Source organism: Oratosquilla oratoria, chromosome 8, assembly GCF_046742065.1.
Source record: "Oratosquilla oratoria isolate Oo_2021 chromosome 8, ASM4674206v1, whole genome shotgun sequence".
Lineage (NCBI taxonomy): Eukaryota > Metazoa > Arthropoda > Malacostraca > Stomatopoda > Squillidae > Oratosquilla > Oratosquilla oratoria.
Window position 1 is genome coordinate 64,225,799 of NC_134784.1, and position 20,119 is coordinate 64,245,917.

The following is a 20,119-nucleotide window of genomic DNA, read 5'->3' on the forward strand; positions in this document are numbered from 1 at the left end:
CAGGCAGCTGTTGGTTGGTTCCGAAATCGTTCTAAAATCGTTCGTCGTCAACTCGCTAAATAGCGGTTCGGAGCGTATTTTGGGACGTCCTTCTTGAATAGTGTGTGTGCGCGCACGCGTTTATTATATGTGTGTGGGGAGTGTATGAGTTTACATGTGTGTGTGAGTGTTCCCACTCGTAAATAGTCCCTGATAGCACATAGGCTCCCCATCACCAAGTCTCCTCCCGGGCATCCCCGTGGGCACACACGGTACCTACACCCCCACTCCCACTGCCTTGTGGCAAGTCCATGAAGACATTTAGACTAAATTACCCCCCCCACCCCCGATATAAAGCCATGGTTGGAGACACGTGTGAGCAGGATCTGACAGACTAGAAGTCTGGCAGTTTCCTGCAACCTCAACTACTAGAGGGTCGTCTGGAGCCTCGTCCTGCCTCTGGAAGATGGTGGAGGAGACCAAGGTGGTGGAGGAAGGGACTGCGCACCCTTTCTCCACCTAAAATCCATTCACCTGAGGAGGGCTTTTTGTCACTTCATCATTTTCACCATCATCATCAACTTTAGGCACTCAACCCCTATGGTGATGGGATTGAGTGACGGACACAGGCCAAGGATGCAACTGGAAGTCTCCAGCCCAAATCCTGTATGCAGGTGGTATAGTAGTGATGGTCATTGGAAAGAAGGAATAGCAACAGTTCTCTCCTTCGGCAGCTTCCTACATAATTGAGCAGCTCTCTTCAGTGCTCCCCACTGCTCACCCTGAGCGTGGATAGGTCTAGAAAAGGTGACCTAAACATTGTCTGATCCAGCTTCCTCGGATGAATCACCGCGACCCTCTAAGCACCTCTTATGCAGTTAACCCACCACCAAACAAACTAATAGACCACATATCTCTTTCATAATTGCAACTTAAAATGTTTGGCCTCTTCCAGATTCCAAAGAATCTACAATTTGGCCACACTGAAGCACAACATTTATTGCTCACAAACAGAAGAAATAGAATATTGACATAGGAGCACTCAGTGAGATGCACTTCTCTGGTAATGACTTTCCGACAGAGACCAGTGAAGGATACACTTTTTTCTGCATGGGTCATCCTGAAGATGTTCGATGGCTACATGGCATTGGGTTCCAGTTCGCAATACATTATTCCAAAAGATCCCCAAACAACCAACTGGCTTAAGGAAGTTGCAGGAACATACCAAAGGGTCTACAGGACAGGGGAATCTAAAAGGCTACTTTATTTTCAATTCCACAGATATACACAGATTTATTTTCTTTTGTCTTTGTGTCATATTCGTACAATGAAAACAGGCTAATAATAAACACGAATTCCTGTGAAAAAAATTCTTACAAATTCCTACATACAAATGTAAAGTGACTATATCCTATCTAATCCCATATCAAGGTATCCTCTGAATATATAAATCGATGTAAGGGGCTCACAAACCTTGAAAAGTTGAGAAACACTGGTCTAAAGAACAATAAAAGTGCAGGTCCAGGTTTGCCTTCCAGAATCCTAAAAATAATAATAATAGTAATAAATGAAAAATAGAAATAAATAAATAAATAAAAATGGCAGATATCTTCTCCATCAACGATTCCAACAAATGGTCCCAGCAGTGTGGTCAATTGAAATCGTCCCCCCAAAAATGGAAAAATTCTGTAATAGTTACCATCTATGGGAAGAGAGAGATGATAAGTCATTTCGTGGAAACAGCTGAAGCATATCTTTGTTGGCCACCGCAGAGAAGATTCTTACTCAAATCATGCTTATAAGAATGGCTAAGCACATTGCATAAATTATCCTACTCAAGATGCAATATGGCTTCAGAAAAGACAGAAGTACCACAGACATGATTTTCTCCATACGCCAAATTCAAGAGAAATCCCATGAACAGAACCGTGATCTATACCTGGCCTTTATTGACCTAACAAAGGCATTTGGCACAGTAAACAGGGAACTCCTCTGGAGTGTCCTCCATAAGTTTGGTACCCCTCCAAAAATCCTCAAAATCCTCAAAAGCTTCCATGAGGGAATGAATGCCTGTGTACCGGCGGGAGGGCAAAAATCAGAGACCTTCACTGTTGAAGTTGGAATTGAATAGGGCTGTGCCCTGGTACTTATGATATTCAACCTGTTTCTTGCAGCTGTGACAACCATTACCCACAAGGAGCTCAATGCTGACGAAGGATGGCAGATACCGGTACAATCCGCCTAAATGGGTACCTCTTTAACTTTTATCGCCTACAGGCCTGCACTAAATTTACCATCGTGCATCTCATGGAGCCACAGTATGCTGACAACTGTGACCTGCTGGATCACTCTACAGAAGCCTTACAACACACTATCTCAGTGGTCTCTGCAGTTTACCAATCCATAGGTCTGAATGTAAGAAAAATAAATAAATAAATAGAATAAAAAAATAAATAAATAGAGAGATTTTTGCACATCATAAAACAGACTCAGTTTTGCCCATTTTTCAAACCAATGGTGTAAAGCTTAAGCAGATCAAACAGTTCACCTACCAAAACAGCAGAACACTAAAACAATGTAAATGATGAAATTCAGTCAAGAATCCACCTCTCATCTGCATCTTTTGGCTGTCTGTTTTCTTAAGTATTTGATAATGGAAATTTATGAACCAATACCAAAATACACCCAGGTCTCTTAATCTAACACTCGCCAACTGCCACTTGCGCGGACTTTTGGGCCCAGGACATAAACCCACTTTTTTACAGGAATTGGTGTTTACTTCTACCACCTGACAGATGTTAAGTTTTTACACACACATACCAAGGGCTTTTTCCCCCTTGTAAAGGAGGTAGCCAAGTCAAAAGGCATGTACCCACTCCCATCCACCACCCTTTCCTCCCTCTCATTTTAGCTCCTTGTGGATGAAGGGTCATCCCTGTCTCCTGCCCACTGCCCTGGGTCAGAAACAATGCAGCAATACACAGTACATCCACAGCAAGACCATTTCATTTAATCAACAACTTTCCATGTTTTTTCATGCTAGGCTATAATTGAAATTATTTAGGGGCAACTCTTTTGTGAGCCTATAAAAAATTTATGCACTACAAGATAACTTACTTATAGTATCTCCTGAGCTGTTCTCAGTGTGTGCTGATGGATTTATGGATGCTACTTCAGACAATTGCTAACTTTGTGTTCTCTCTGAACAGGTGGTAGGGAAAGGTTGAAAGCAAGTTTTGACTTTATTTCTATCTAGTTTTCATAGTTTGTCTGAATCTGCTCAAGGATACCCAACTAATCCTTTTTCACCTGAGAGGGAGGGTGGAGGGGTGTGGAGTGTATTCAGGGATGGAATGGGTGGGCATGATTTTATGCCTTTTCCTTTTTGGCTGCCTCCCTTGTAAGGGGGAAAAAGCCTTGGTATATGTATGTCATATCAAATGAATAATTATTATGTGTAACTATGCAATAATTTTACCTAGTTGTATTTACCTGGTTGTATTATACGGGAAGGGAGCTATGCTCGTGGTGACCCGTCTTTGTATCTTTCAACATAGTTTTTTTTTTTTAAATCTTGAAAAGTGCACACACACACACACACACTGCACTATTGTGTGGCTTAGATATGCTTATACACTTTAAATTCAACAGACTAAACCTTCTAAAACTAATATATTCACTCATGTCTCCCTTGCCTTTGTACTGCAAGACTACACATGCACTCATCCAATATACCAGAACACTCCCTCTTAGACAATGAATAACCTCACCACCCACTCTATTACTACTCCATCCTCTGTCACACATTTTCTATTATGCCCATCCAATTTACGTCTTTTTTCCAAATCTCATTTCTTTCAGTGCTACTTGTACCTATTCTTTTGTAACAGCATTTTCATTCTCCTCAACCAGCACGATGATTCTATGATCCCTGTCCTTTTCTAAATTCAACTTACTGAAACACTCTGCTCATCTTTCTCACATTTTTTCCTTCCATTAACAACTGCTCAGCTGTTTCCATTATCCTCCTCTCTTTACCTAACTCTTCACTTTGAACTCTTTTTCTCTTCCTTCCAAAATATCTTTCTATTCCTTTCAAAAGTGTCAAACACTTATCCCAGGTAATTTTATTCAACTGAAGGAAACACCCTCTGCAGCAAAAGACTTGAACATATCTTGATCTTGACTCAACCCTTCATTGCACTTTATTCAGTTTGAGGAAACATTCTGCATCAATAAGGGTAAGGTAGTTTGTTCAAAGTGGCATTAGTAAAAAAATAACAGTAAATTATATGCTTTATTGTCTCTGTTTAAACATTAACTCCAGAATCTCTCGCCTGACCCCTGCAAAAATAAATGGAGGCATTACAAATTTAGAATAACATTCATTTTTCAAGTTATGAAAATTAATTTGCATGAAAAATTTAATGGCTTTCTTCACTTACCATCATCATTAGTGCAGATACTTTTGACATCAAATACTCCATCCTCCTCAATTAATTTCTTGAATTGGTATGTTCCTCCTCCCACACCAAAATAATAGCTTTTGGCAGCCAAGAATCTGTCACTTATTAAAGAAACTCATAACTTTTACAACCTTCATAGTCTTCTTGAATATCACAACTGATGATATCATTAATCAACCCACTGCCCTAGGTCTCTCTTGCCCAATCCATGGCTCCCTAGACTGATGATAAAAGAATACAATCCCATTGAATATAGACATGAGAATTCATCCCATCATGAAATTATGAAAAATATTCATTGGGCCCAAAACAAGGGATGACAAAATGCAATGACAGCTAAGGTTGGTGATAGGTAAGGATCAATTAAATGTTACCAGAAATGGGCCTTGGAACCTTTGAATATGCTTTACCAAGAAGAAACCTTGAACTGCACTGTATGAGGATGGGGATGTTTTTATATCATCAGTTGCCATGAGGGAGAAGGGTATGTCTTGCTTATTGTTAATTCTCCTTACATGAAAAAAAGGTGGAAAAAAGTGAAAATTGATTGAGCCAGAGATAGCTCAGTTCAGATATAAGTCCCACTTCCAATACATGTCCCACAGAACCACCATATTAAGTGACATGACAATTAAAAGAGAGAGAGAGAGAGAGAGAGAGAGAGAGAGAGAGAGAGAGAGAGAGAGAGAGAGAGAGAGAGAGAGAGAGAGAGAGAGAGAGAGAGAGAGAGAGAGAGAGAGAGAATTTAAGAAGTTGAAAGATTATTATAAAAGTTAAAGGATAAAAGAGTTAAGTTGGAAGACTGCAAAAAATATAACAGTGAGAAGGCCAGGGAGAAAAAAGAAAATGTCAGATTAAACAAGGAAGGACTGAAAGGGTGGTTGAAGACACACAAAGGGGAACATCCCCAATCTAAAGAAATATGGATCAAAATGAGAGAAAAAAAGGAAGAGATGGAGAAAGAAGTGATGTGGGTAATTAAAATTAGATACTCATAAATGTTGATAAAAAGTGGTAGACAAATATAAAAGCCTTGTTGTGGCAAGATGGAAAGAGGAATATTGAAAAAAAAAAAAAATGAGAAACGATGAAAGAAAGAAATCAAAGAAAATTGTACAAGTAATGATGGGCAATGGGAAAGGCATATGTGAAGAAATAGAAGTACTGTAATCTAATGTTTGACTTACGAAAATGTAAAGATGGGTTCTTGATATGTGATCATATAGTGGGGGGGGGGAATCAGAAATTTATACAACCACTGGATTTTGTCTACTACAGTAAAATTCCTTTTATCCGACCTTGGTGGGACCTACCCTAGATCGAATGTTTGGAAAAGTCAGATGTTTGGATGCACACTAACAGATTAAAAAAAAATCACTGGTTTTGGGACATTTTCACTTATTTACAGTCCAACAAAACATAATAAACAGCACAGAGTGGAGGAGAAACAACCACCAATGGCGAAACGTAAGCAAACACTGAAATGCCCACAAAAATAACAGCCGACCTGAACGCCATGGAGAAATACAGACAATGAGCCACAAATTCCAGGAATAAGAAATGGGTCCTCACTGCTCTGACAAAGACCTTAAGGAAGCATAAGACACTGCTCTACAATGAATATGGTTTTGGTGCAATAAGATATGATAAGATATGATGATGCTACATTTGACCCCAAATACTTAATACTATTCACCTCCTCTAGTCTCTCTCCTTTAAGACTTACCTTGAATATCTTATCACCTTACTTTTATCCACATTTACTTTCAACTTCCTTCTATCACATACCTTCCTGAAATCTGCCACTAACTGCCAAAGACACTTCTCTGACCCCACCACAATTTTAGTATCATCAGTAAACAACAACTGGCTCACCTTCTACTTCCTTCCACTTCCTGCCCATCACCCTCTCATTCACCTTCCATGCCACCTCATCCATATCTACAGTAAACAACAATAGTGACATAACATAACACTGTTACAGCCCCCTTTTCACCTCAAATCACTCACTCTCACCTTTCCCAATCCTAACAAAAGTTCTACTTCTCATATACAAGCATTTGACTGCCCCTGAGATGATAAGGCACAATAATTTGGCACACATACATACATATACCAAAGACTTTCCCCTTACAAAATAGTTTTCATAATATAAAGGATACACTTTGGCATCGCTCTTCAGGGTTTTCTTGAAGATCTTTAAAAGCTTCCCATATGAATCAGGATTATAGATGGTTTCTGATGTCAATATAAGATCAAACTTAAATTTTTCTGGAAAATATTTCTCCCCTTTCATCTTCTTCCAAGCGGGTTCTTCCTCCTCCTGAGTAGCAATGCTGGATTCAAGTACTTCACAAAGGGATCCCCAGTCTCCTGAGAAGAAACGGACCCTCTCCTCTGCTTGCTTGACCCCACTCAGGTTCAAAATAGCATTAGGAATTGTCATGTAATTGATTACTTCTTCATTCTGTGTACAAAAAAAAACAAAAAACACATAAAAAATATGAAAAAAAAGTTATAAAACAAGTACACAAATATATGAAAAAATAAACAACATGAGGCAAGAAAACTGGGAAAAGCAAACAAATACAATATATAGAAAACAATGTACAAATATAAGGAAATACAAAAACCAACACAAACTAAAATATTCACTGATCCTCAACTCAGGAGGCAAATAGAGCAATTTAAGGAAAAATGCTTTTCTTAGAACAGCAATCTAACATCAGAACATCAGTAACAGGCACTTCTCCAAATCCAGTTCCAAACCCACAACTGAAAAAAAAAGTCCACACAGAAATCCCAGACAAGATTTCAAATTTTCACCTAAAACACTTCAGCCCAAATGCAATAAAATCTTGACTGATATTTTCAATCATGCATGGTTGTACAACAAAATTACAATAATCTGGAAATTCTATCTACATATCAATATGCTTCTTCCAGGTGCAGATACAAGGGGGGGCCCCCCCACCAACGCCCCAAGTATGTTACACTCATCTCGAGTTTGATTCTCCATGGATAAACACTTTTTAGTGCGAATTTATTATTTGTATTATATTTGTGAATTATATATGATTTTACATACAATTACAAACAAAACAGACTTAGGTTTCTGGACCAATCTCCAAGCCAACAGCATTATTCTTGGAGTTGAAATATCAGCGTGTTTCAAGTATCGGTTATCAGTTTGGGGCCCCCCCAAATAACATTCCTGGATCCGCACCTGGCTTCTTCCTGTTATATGGGAGGTAGCCATCCAAGGCATACATCCACCCCTACCTATCCCATTCCCATCCATCATCCATTTCCCTTATGTCTTAGCTCCTTGCCCAGGTCAGACACAGTGCAGCAAAAAACAGCACACCCACATCAGGGCAAGCCACATGATGACTCTACCTCCTTGTCCTCTCATGTCAAAATAGAGAAGACAAGAAGAAATCCCTTTGGGCCACATCAATTTATACTCCATTCACAACCATTCTCAACTCACACCTATCCTTTACCCTCTCCATTCCCTGCTCAACAGGCATTACCCTTTTACACAAAGCCCCCTCCACCCCATCCATCCATCCGTTTCATTCTTGGGCTTCCCCTCAAGTTCACTTCATCCACCTGTTTTCCCCATTCATTATGCTAATCTTTCTTCACTCATTCTTCACTCATTCTTTCCAACCCCTGCTCTCTTCCTTACCACCTTATTTCTCACTTTAACCATCCTTGTAACCCCCACCATACTTCTCGGACACTTCATCTCAAACATATTTAAATTTCTCCTTTCTGCTCCCTTAAATTCCAAGTCTCTGCCCAATAGTGTCATGGCCACAATCACCCCTTCATACAATCTTCTATTTGCATCCATACCCAAATATCTGTTTCTCATGACACTGTTCATTCCCCTAAGACATTCACTATCTTTTCTCACTCTTAAGTTTTCCTTCACCCCCACTCCATTCCCTGTTACATATGACCTTAAATCTTTAAAACTATCTACCTCCTCTGACCTCTCTCCTTGAAAACTTACCCCCAGCTTACCACCACCCTCACCTCTTGTACATCCTATCACCTTGCTTTTACCCACATTTACTTTCAACTTCCTCCTATCACATACCTTCCCACACTCCATCACTAACTGCTGCAGACATCCATGTGACCCAGCAACAAGAGCCATGTCATCAGCAAACAACTTCCCTCTGCTCTCTCTAACCATCTCCAGTCCCTTGCCCCATCACCCCCGCCTCTACCTCCCATACCACCCCATCTATATGTTGAACTGCAATGCAAATGCAACACAACCTTACCACAGCCTTACCTTCACCTCAAAGGACTCAATCTTACCATTCCCAATCTTAACACAAGCTTTACTACCCTCATAAAATCTCCTGGCTGCCTTTAAACCCTAGAATACAATGATACCTATGTAGGCGTCATGAGGCACAAGTATTTACTTAGTTGTATTTACCTAGTTGTATTATACGGTGAGGAAGTATGTATGAGAAAAAAAATTGACGCAGCCTGGAGAGATTTCTCCCCCATCTTCTCCTTTTCTGCATGGGGGGGACGGAGAGGGGGGGTCGCCAAATTTATGAAGTGGCCTTGCTGTGGATGTGCTGTGTCTTGTGACACTGCTTATGACCCAGGGCAGTGGACAGGATGCAGGGATGACCCGTCATCCATGAGGTGCCAAGATAAGAGAGAGGAAGGAGGGTGGAGGGGAGTGGAATATTTAGGAAATGGAATGGGTGGGAGTGGTTTCTATGCCTCTTTATTTTTGGCTACCCCCTGTGTAGGGGGAAAAAGCCTTTGGTATATGTATGTATGTATTATATGGGAAGGGAGCTATGCTCGTGGTGACCCATCTTTGCATCTTTCAGCATCAAGTTTATTCTTAAAATGTGAATAGTATTTGCACACGCTGTTTTTCCATCTAAGTTATTCCATATATCCAGCATTCTGTGTATTTACCTGGTTGTACTTTACGGGAAGGGGAGCTATGCTCGTGGTGTCCCATCTTTATATTTCATTTTATCTAAACTATCTTAAAATTCATGTATTGTTTTTGCACACACTACTTTCTCATCTAACTTGTTCCATATGTCTATTACTCTGTGAGGAAAGCTATTCTTTTTCAGATCTCTTCTATAGCTGTCTTTCTTGATTTTCTTTCCGTGTCCTCTTATATTTCTTTCATCCCATTTTATTAGATCCTCTCTATCAATAATTTCTATGCCTTTCATGATTCTGTAAATAGTTATCAAATCTCCTCTCTCTCTTCTTTGCTCTAGTGTCTGTGGCTCAAGTTTTGCTAGTCTCTCTTCATATGATAGTTTTGAGAGTGTTGGTGCCAATTTTGTAATTGCTCTTTGTATTCTTTCAAATTTTGTTATACATTTTTTTTGTATTTGGTGACCACATCGTTGCTGCATATTCCAATCTTGGTCTTATCAAAGTGATTAATATTTTCTTCACCATTTCTTCATCCAGGTATGTAAATGCCACTTTGATTGTTCTTATTAAATTATAAATTTCTCCAAAAATCTTGTTTATATGTTTCTCAGGTGACATATTATTCATAATAATGACTCCCAGGTCCTTTTCATTTTCTACTTTTTTTATTCTTCTTCTCCCAATTTATATGATCCTGTTATTCTGTTTTTGCTTTTTCAAAATTCCATTATACTACACTTTTTGGTATTGAACTCCATCTCCCACTTCCTACTCCATTCCCATACTTTATTGAGATCACTCTGTAGTGACTCACAATCTTCTTCCGTGTTCAAGTGTGGGCATGCCAGAATGCTGGCATTGCCATCCTGAGTATATTTATTTTGTAGTTGTAGCTCACTGACCCCCATATTCTGTGAACAGGGTTGGTCAAATTTTCTGTGGTTACAAACACTCAGGGTGAAGGAGAACAAGAACAACAGCTATTACTTTGTATTCTATAACAGTCATGTTGTGATGCATCATTGTATATCAGGCAACCTAATGTGTGCATGAGCATTCAATTCATATTGAAGAGCTTAACAGATTACCCCCTATTACATATATCTGTAAAACCTACCATAAAGCTTTCCTGTTGACCCTGTCATAAGCCTTTTCTAAATCCATAAAGACCAAAAAACATCCTTACCTTTTGCCAAAAACTTCTTGCAAATCAGTTTTACCATCAAAATTTGATCCCAGCATCCTCTACCTTTCCTAAACCCACACTGCTCCTCACCAATTATTCCCTCTGTTCCTCTCCTAATCTTCTCAATTAACACCCTCCCATATGACTTTCCAACCACACTCAACAAACTGATGTCACTAAAACTATTGCAATCACATTTGTCCCTTTTTCCTTTGCAGAGCAGAACTACACATCCACTCCTCCAACAGACTCCTCTCTTAAGTACACTCTGAGCAACCTATCTAATCCACTTTAACTGTTCCTTCTTTTGTCACTCTCCACATGACACCCATCCAATCCAGGTGCCTTTCTGGCTCCCATCATTTTCAATGTTCATTGTATCTCATATTTACCTACAGTATATCCCTGTAATTTTCTTCTCCCATCACAGTCATTTCCCTTACTCCTGCCACTACCACAATCAATCAATCAATCCCTAACCTCCTCCATATTCAACAACTCTCTAAAATAATGTGTCATCTTCTCCTTACCACCTTCACCTCCATTAACATCTGCCCACATACTTGACATATGAACAAAGATTGAAGAAATTACAGTTGTCAACATTGGTGCAGAGAAGGGAAAGAGGTGATTTGTTGACCCTTTTCAGAATTATGAAAGGGATGGAAGGTCTTGATAGAGATGACCTATTAAAATGGGACAAGAGGGAAACAAGAGGACATGAAAAGAAACTAAAGGAAGACAGTTACAGAAGAGACCTGAAAAAGAATAGTTTCCCACACAGAGTGATCGATCTCTGGAACAAATTGAACAGTGAAACAGTGAATGCCAGAACTATACATGATTTCAAGAAAAAAATGGACGTGGAGAGATACGAAAATGGGTCAAAACGAGCATAGCTCCCGTCCCGTAAAATACAACTAGGTAAATACAACTAGGTAAATACTATTTACCTTTTCCTCTCTACCTGACTCACCTCCCCTCATTTTCTTCACTTCCCATACATTTCTCAGTTTCTCTGGGTATTCCTTTTCCTTTTCATTCAATCTGTTAACTCTCAGCACCTCTCTACCTCCCACCCTTTTCCTCCTCATCCACTTTTTCCCCCTTTCTCAATAGCCCTCCTAACAAAAAATTATCTGACACTCCCACACTCTCTCCTGTGACAACATGAATGTCTAGAACTTTTGCTATCCTTCCATTTGATACCACTTAATAGTCCACGAAAGTCCTATCAACCACCCTTTCCAATGTGTAGGTATGCTTGTCTCTCTTATCAAATAATAAATTTGCTATCATCACTGCCCTTTTCAAACACATCTCCAATATCATTTCTCAGCTAAGACTCTTACAAGGCACCCAAAACTTCATTGGTTTACCCACTACTCTAGCAGTGAGATCCCCCAACACCACTACATTCATATTACTCTCAAAACTCTTTAAGCATTTGTTTAAATCTATAAAAAAAAATCCCTTTCCTATTCACTTTCCTCACTACCAAGTCCATATGCACTCACAAAAACCCAAATCTTCCATTCCAATTTCACATTCACCACATTAACCTTGAAAACACTTCCTTCTGGCTCTCACCCCCTCATCATTCCCTACACTTCCCACCACACTCCCAAATCAAAATCACTCCTCCCTTTCAAACATCACATACATATGTACACACATACATATGTACACGGCTTGGTGGCGGATTGGTAAAGCACTGGCCTCACAAGCCAGAGAACTGGGGTTCAATTCCCCGGTCGGGCGGAGATAAGTTGGGTTTGTCTCCTTTCACGTGTAACCCCTGTTCACCTAGCAGTGAGTAGGTACGGGACGTTAGTCAAGGAATTGTGACCTTCCTGTCCCGGTGTGTGGTGTGTGAGTGGTCTCAGCCCTACCCAGAGATAGGCAAATAATGAGCTCTGAGCTCACTGCGGTAGGGTGGTGTCTGGCTGTCTCGACAGAGACTGCAGCAGATCCGAAGTGAATACATATACCAAGGGCTTTTTCAACTTTACAGAGGAGGTAGCCAAAGTCAAAAGGCATAATTCCACTCCCACCCATTTCATCTCCACCCACTCCACTACCATTCATCACCCCTCCCCCCCTCACGCTTTTCTTGATACCTTCTGGATGATATAAGAAGAGATAAAGGGATTTAAGAAGAAAACAACACCAGAAAGAATAGATACAGTATATATTTTATGAATATATACCATAAAAAAGGTCATCTATCTACATATCAAGGGCTTTTTCCCCCTTATATGGGGGGTGGCCAAGTCAAAAGGCAGTCATGCACCCACTCCCATAAAAAAATATCATAAGAGACAAATATTCACAAGAAGAAATGACTAACTAACTTCTTAGCTGGCAGACAGTGAAGAGTGATCCTTCTACTACTTACATAGTCCTGCAGAAAGACATGTGCTCCTTGAATTGATGCATATAAGCCAACCAGTCCAGCACCACACCCTAGCTCCAACACCCTTTGAAAGAAACTTATATTATGAAGTATCAGAATACCTTGTTTTATAAGAATTTCCATTTACATTCATTTATCACTTAAATAATGTACTATAACAATCTCATTGGCTACTTCCCTTGCAAGGGGGAAGCAGCCTTTGGTATATAGATAGATAGACTATGACAATAATACATACATACATATACCAAGGCTTTTTCCCCCTTACAAGGGGGGTAGCCAAAAAGAAAAAGGCATAAAATCATTCCCACCCATTCCATCCCTGAATACACTCCACACCCCTCCACCCTCCCTCTTATTTTAGCACCTCCTGAATGACGGGTCATCCCTGCACCTTGTCCACTGCCCTGGGTCAGAAGCAGTGTCGCAAGACACAGCACATCCACAGCAAGGCCGCTTCATTAAATCGGCGACCCCCCCTCTCCGTCCCCCCATTGCATAAGTTTCAGTGACTAGAAACTCATAGATACGGCTGGTAACAGTCTTCAAATCCTCCAGCAAATCTCTCTAGAAAGAAGCTTTACAGTGTTGTCTCACTTATATTAGTGCAAGAGTTCCTATGTCACAGGAGGGGAGCAGTCATCAGTTACCAGCTCTTCTTATAAGAAAAGGTAGAAGAAATATAACTGAAGTTGATAAAGAGAAATCTTTGGCCCAGTCCAGAGACAGTATCAGCTCACTTGGGCTGCTCCTTCAAATGAAGGTGTGTGTGTCAACAAGTTCTGAAAACAGAGTCAATATGATGCTCCCAGATACGGTATCCGCTCGTGTTTTGCAAGTAAAATTAGATATTTTGAAGAGGAAAGAGCAGGGAGAAGGTATGTCTGCCGTAAGTCAAAACTTGGGTTTGGTGTACTGTACAGTAATTTCAATTTGCAATAAGGTTTTCAGGAGCGCATATGTACCGTATAACGAGGACTCATTGCAGCATGACTGTGTTCAGGGCACCATCCAATTCTGAAACAATACCATCACAGAATAGGCCTGACCAGAAGAGTAATATGCCTCAGATCTAATCACCACACAAAAAAGACACCAAACACCTCATCCAACATTTCCGTATTTTAATCTTACCTAGGCAACACCATATCTCTTGTGACTTGTGGAGCAATCTGGTTGGGTATTGTCAGTTACCTAGGAGCCATGGGTCTCGTGCTAGAGGGATTTGGTGGAGCAAGTTGAGTGACTAATCAGAAAACAATTTGTAAAATGTGTCATTGTGTCCTAAGGGATATTCACAACTCAGTATTGTGCTGTCCCGTAATGTTAATAAAATCATTTGACATTAGCCAAAAGGAAATCCATAAAATACATTAGTGTTGAAGGAGTTAATTCAGAAGCATGTTCACTGCCTGCATGGTGTTAGTATCGGGCCCGTGCAGAGGGGGGATGCTGGGGGTGCCCAAGCACCTGCCCCTTTGCCCTGTGTCCCAAAAGTGCCCTTCACAAACATATATAAAGATTAATGAAAAATTATTTCTCACAGGCTTTTTCCATTTTCTTACCATTCAGAAATTATAATGTGGAAAATGGTGTTGCACCCTACTGCAGGATAGTTGCCAAATACAAATACTACAAAAGAGTGAAGTGCCCAATTTCCAGCCCAAAGCACCTGCCCCTTGCAATGTCTGTGCATGTTACTGGTTAGTACTGTGGCATTATGAAATAAAAGAATTCAGTGAAGACTAGAAACTACAGGTAAGACCTACCTATCTATATACCAAAAGGCTTCTTTCCTTTTATATGAGAAGTAGCCAGCCAAGGCATGCACCCATTCCCCATCCACCCCATACTTCAAATTCACAAAATGTAGTCTTATACCAAGACTTACCTTATTCCATCAAAATTAATTTTTTTCTTATCTAGATGCAGCATAAGATCCCAGGTACATTCCCATATTTTTAGACCACCTGTTGGATAACGAATAATCCCATTACACCATTCCAGTAATTCATATTTTTACACACTTCTATACCAACTACTACCTCTTCATAACTCTTATATAAATCAGGTAAAACAATTAAGATGTTTTGAGTAAGGACAATTGAGTAGAAATTGATCACTTGAGTTTAAAAGCAACTGGAATCAATCAACTATATAGGTAATAAAAACACAAAGTGAAAGTGATCGTGTTCAGCCTTGAGAGTCCACTGCAGGACCATAAGCCTATCCTAAGGATGATACAACCTCTGTCCCTCACCATGCTAGTTTAATCTGGCTTGGTAAGGTTGTATGGACAATGTGAGGTGCATATGAAATGTTGAGCATTAGAATGTCCGGTTGTGAATGGAATCTGAAACATGTTATCAGCTCAATTTTACTGATTAGGTAACAGCACCTAAATGCAGCACTAGCATATTGCACCAATGATTTTAACCATTACAGATATCAGCGCAACATAAAAATCCCTCTCAAATGAGGTAAGAACCACACTGGCACACCTGTGTTCAGGACTCCATCCACCATTAAAACAGTACCAACACATGATAAGACTGGCCATAACATCAAACTGCTCTAGATGCAACCACTGAACAGAAGATACATGGTACCTCATTCTACAATGCCCCACATTAAAAATCCCCAGACAGCAATACAAAATTCCTTCCCTAAGTGACTTATGGGTATGCTCAAAGAATGTTGCCAGCTACCTGGGAGCTGTGGGTCTCCTACAAGAAAGACCAGGGGCAATGGACTGGCTGACTGACTGACTGACTGGTACAAGTAGGACAACTGTCTCACCTGATTATAAGCTATCAACCCATTCTTACTGTTGTTGTCATTGTTCCTAAGGCTGTTTGGCCACAGCTGGAATGGAGTTTTCCCACAAATCCTTTACAGAATGTATATTGTGTTGTTGGTGTGCGTGATTGTGTACAATGCAGTCTCCCATAATATGTTGTATAGTATGGGGTGAAGTGTTACATCCTAGGCAGTTGTCTCCAATGTGGTCATCCAGTCTCTTCTGATAGCTTAGAAGGAGAGGATGGTGTCTGCATCACAGTCTGGCCAGGTGGACACTGTCCTTTCAGGGGTGAGAGGACTCAGAGGGATGGATATCAGGGGGTCTGGCATGCAGCAATGTATTGTCTTTCAGTTTGTTGATAGAGCAGTGAGTGATATGATTACTTACTGTTGATGTTGTAATAGTCATTGTGAACACAACCAACACCTACCAGGTCAAAGTAATTACATTAATACTATACTAATCAAACTGGATAATGAAATAGTATGTGCAAAAACCATTCATGAGTTTAAAAGCAAACTAGACACTGCGAGATACAAAGGCGGGACACCATGAGCATAGCTCCCCTTCCCGCAAAATACAACTAGGTAAATACAACTAGATAAATCTAAGCAAATAAAGGCAGCACATTACATCTAACATACCTTCATATACAGCTGGAACAAGGTCTGTGTTCTCATACAGGGTAGGGGAAATGTTTTGTGATGCACCAGCCTTTTTTATTTCATTTTCTACATCTTCCAGTGTGAGATACTTCAACTAAAAATAGGATTTATATTAGAATAATTCATGCTCTTCTTTTACATATATGAAATCAACGTAGAAAATGTCATCAATGGCAAAATATTACTTCCAAAATATTAAACTCTCCTCTATCAAACAGGATACAAAGTTTAAGTTGACATTTCTCTACAACTATTGTAGATATATACAATACAATGAAAAACATGAATATAAACATACATTTACCAAAAGGACCTTCCCCTAATATTGGGGGGGAGTAGCCAAATCAAACCATAAATCCATCTTTCATTCATCCTACATTTATCCAACAAACACGTTTGCTGTCCTTCCAATTTTAGCTCCTTGTGGATGAATGGTCATCCTTATCCCAATACACCAGCAGGGTCCAACTGGTTCATTGCATAGCATCCCCCTCCCTCATCCACTCAAAAATTTAGAACAGATAAGAAGATATCCTTTTTGTCTGCATCAATTCCTCATCAATTCACCACCACCCTCCACTCACACCTACCTTTTATCCTCTCCCTTCCCTGCTCAACAGTCTTCTTCCACCCAATGCCCTTTTCACCCCATCCATCCACCTCATTCTCAGTCTTCCCCTCAAGTTCCTCTGCCTTACACACTCTGCTAGTCCTTCACTCATTCTTTCCACATAATTATGGTATATCAATTTTTTTTTTATAACAAAGTATAAATAATTTTGTGATAGAATCATAGGTGCTTAACAAAAGTCTGAAAGATGAAAATACCTTCTTCCATTTCTCTACAATGACTGGTTTGGCTCGATCTACAATATCCTGATGCCAATCTCTTGGATAATGACATTTGGCAGGAAACCAACATTTTGATGATTCCTCACTTACAATTAACTTCTTCTCATTGGAGGATACATCTGGAATTTAAATTCCAGCCAGTTCTATACAATGATTCTACTATGAGATAATTGTGTATTCGTAATTTCAACATGATAAAACACTAAAACAATTATACTTTCTGCAGCAAAGCAATGGATTTCCACATAAAACAATATGTTCAGTGCACATTACTACTTCTTAAAACATATATCTGCAACTATCCAAAATTTACCTTTATCTGCTTCTGAAGTTACAGCAAAGTTGAATTTGAACATTTTTTCTTTTACTTTTGAGCTAGATCTGTGAATTAAAATTTATTCTTAATAAACAATGATGATGATCATGACAATGGCAATGAAATATTAAATAGCAATAATGATAATAACAATAACATCATAAATAATAATAACAATTATAATAATGACAATAATAATAATACTCATGATAGTAATGATAACAATGATAATAATAATAATCTACTTACAGACCAAGGGCCTCTCCCCCCTTTATATGGCAGGTAGCCAGCCAAGGCAGACACCCAATCCCACCCATTTTACTCCCATCCAGCACCCATTGCTTCCCTTTCATCTTAGTTCCTCTTGGATGAAGGACTACCCCTGTCTCCTGTCATTTGCCAAGGTCAGCAGCAATGCAGCAAGACAGAGAACATCCACATTAGGAATAGTTCACTTACACGGCAGCCCTCCCTCCTCATCCCCTGATGCAGAAAATAGAGAAGACAGGGACAGACCCTTTCAGGCTGTATCAAAATATCATCCATACAGAACCATCCTCAATTAACAAATATCCCCTGCCTTTTCCCTTCCATGCTCAACAGACATTCCCCTCTTGCTCAAAGCCCTTTTCACTCCTATCCATCCATTTCATTTTTGGTAATCCCCTCAAATTCACTCCATCCACCACTACTTCCCACACTCTTTTTGCTCATTCTTTACAAAAGGCTGAAACCATCCCAATAACGTTTCATCAACCCAATCTGCCTGCTCAATTTCTACTCCTGCTATCCTCCTCACCTCATTTTTCACTCTATCCAACCTTGTAACCCCCACCATACTTCTCAGGCACTTTATCTCAAACCTTTCTGCCTCTCTTAAATTCCAAGTTCCTGTCCTCTACAGTGTCATATGCACAATCATTCCTTCATATAACCTTCTCTTTGCACCCATTCCCAGATGCCTAGTTCTCGTGACACTTTTCAATCCCCCCAAGACATTTACTTGCTTCCTGCAATGAAGCGAGCTGCTACTCATTAAAGGCCTGCCTCCCCGTGAAAGAATAACACCAGTACTCAATGAATTGCATTGGCTGCTTGCATTAGCTACCAATCAAACCATGTGAATCTACAAAATTTGTGTCCCGACTCATCAAGCAGTGTGATTTGGTAAACCTAAGTATATAAAGAATTTACTGCTAGACTTACATCTTGATACCACTATGGCTCTGAGACACACTGTTCAGCAGCACAGGTTGTTTGAGTCCTGACTTAACTTGGAAATAGGTTTTAGAGCATTTGAAAAGATTACTCCATGATTATATATATAGATCTAACTGGAAATGTCAAGAAATGTGATACCTTGATAACCTTTAAGAAAGCATTGAAGACCCACTTATTCATGAAAGCATAAGACATTATTTATATGTGTATTAAGGATAATTATCAGTGTTGACACTATATCTATGACACCCCAGAGGACCACAGCGTAGCCAGTGGAGCGGAGCCTGGAACTTCATCAACAGTAAACAGGAAAAAAACATTCAAATTTATAAATTTCCAGGACCTTGTATTAAACCACTTCAGTACAATGAAGCCTATGTAGGCATGATCAGGCGTGAGTGGATACCCGAGCATGCTGACATTGGCGTCTTGATTATATATTTTTTGTAGTTGTACATGAGTTACCCCCAGATTCTGGGCACTGGTTTGACCACGTTTTATGTGCTTATTATTAGAGTAAAAGAGAAAAGTAATACTGCAGTGATTTTATATTTTAAAATGTGAGTAGTGTGTTGCATCGTACATATGGCAGCCGATGCCGCGCACGAATACTGTATTTGACTCGTACTGAAGTGGTTAAATTTCTAATAAGTCCTGGATACCTGAAGGTGTTACTCTTCACACCTCTTATATTAGATTAGAATAGGTTAGGTTAGATTACAATAGATTGAACTAGGTTCAGTATGAAATGGATCTGTAATCGATTAGCTACTAAAATGGAATCGATACCCTCACTAACCATTCTGCTCTAACGAAACGTGCGAACATGTGCCCTAAAGTGAACGTAGTAATATATGAAATGCACGCTTCCATTATGTTATTTCACCAATATTTTCTTGATTTACATATGGTCTTTACCATAGTTCTCACGGATACTAATTTCAGTTAATGTGAAATATTATGACCATCAATATAATGAAAATGGACAAATACCGGACTTTTATAAACTAATCTTTCGTTAGCACAGAGTTTGGGACTTACTGCCGCAAGTCAGGAAACAACTGCTCGATTGTCAATCTGTCAGTGTTGAGATTTTGTGCAGATACGAAAATTATCATTTTAAATAAAGTAATAATGGGTAAACTGTGTACATACAAAATTAATTTGTGACAATCACAATGAAAAAATGCATACAACTTTTGAGGAGTAAAATCACATAAAAAATAAAATTAGGCAACTTCTCAACTTCTCACTGATGTAATTTGTTT

The 20,119-nt window shown here is 39.5% G+C and overlaps 1 protein-coding gene across 6 annotated transcripts; it reads right to left on the reverse strand.

The window, feature by feature from the left end:
• Positions 1-4,262: 4,262 nt before the first annotated feature.
• On the reverse strand, positions 4,263-20,044 carry LOC143027792 (histidine protein methyltransferase 1 homolog). 6 transcript variants are annotated; one of them, XM_076189358.1, is made up of 9 exons: positions 19,893-20,044; positions 17,628-17,695; positions 17,291-17,433; positions 16,442-16,556; positions 14,886-14,964; positions 12,977-13,058; positions 6,608-6,912; positions 4,425-4,540; positions 4,263-4,323 (listed from the first exon to the last, which is right to left on the reverse strand). In XM_076189358.1, the coding sequence occupies exons 1-9, from the start codon at positions 19,967-19,969 to the stop codon at positions 4,277-4,279; spliced, it is 1,032 nt and encodes a 343-aa protein (XP_076045473.1). In that variant the 5' UTR covers positions 19,970-20,044; the 3' UTR covers positions 4,263-4,276. The 6 variants fall into 6 exon arrangements, with proteins under 6 accessions (XP_076045473.1, XP_076045474.1, XP_076045475.1 ...); XM_076189359.1 differs by having other exon boundaries at positions 19,845-19,904; XM_076189360.1 differs by having other exon boundaries at positions 19,850-19,902.
• Positions 20,045-20,119: the final 75 nt, after the last annotated feature.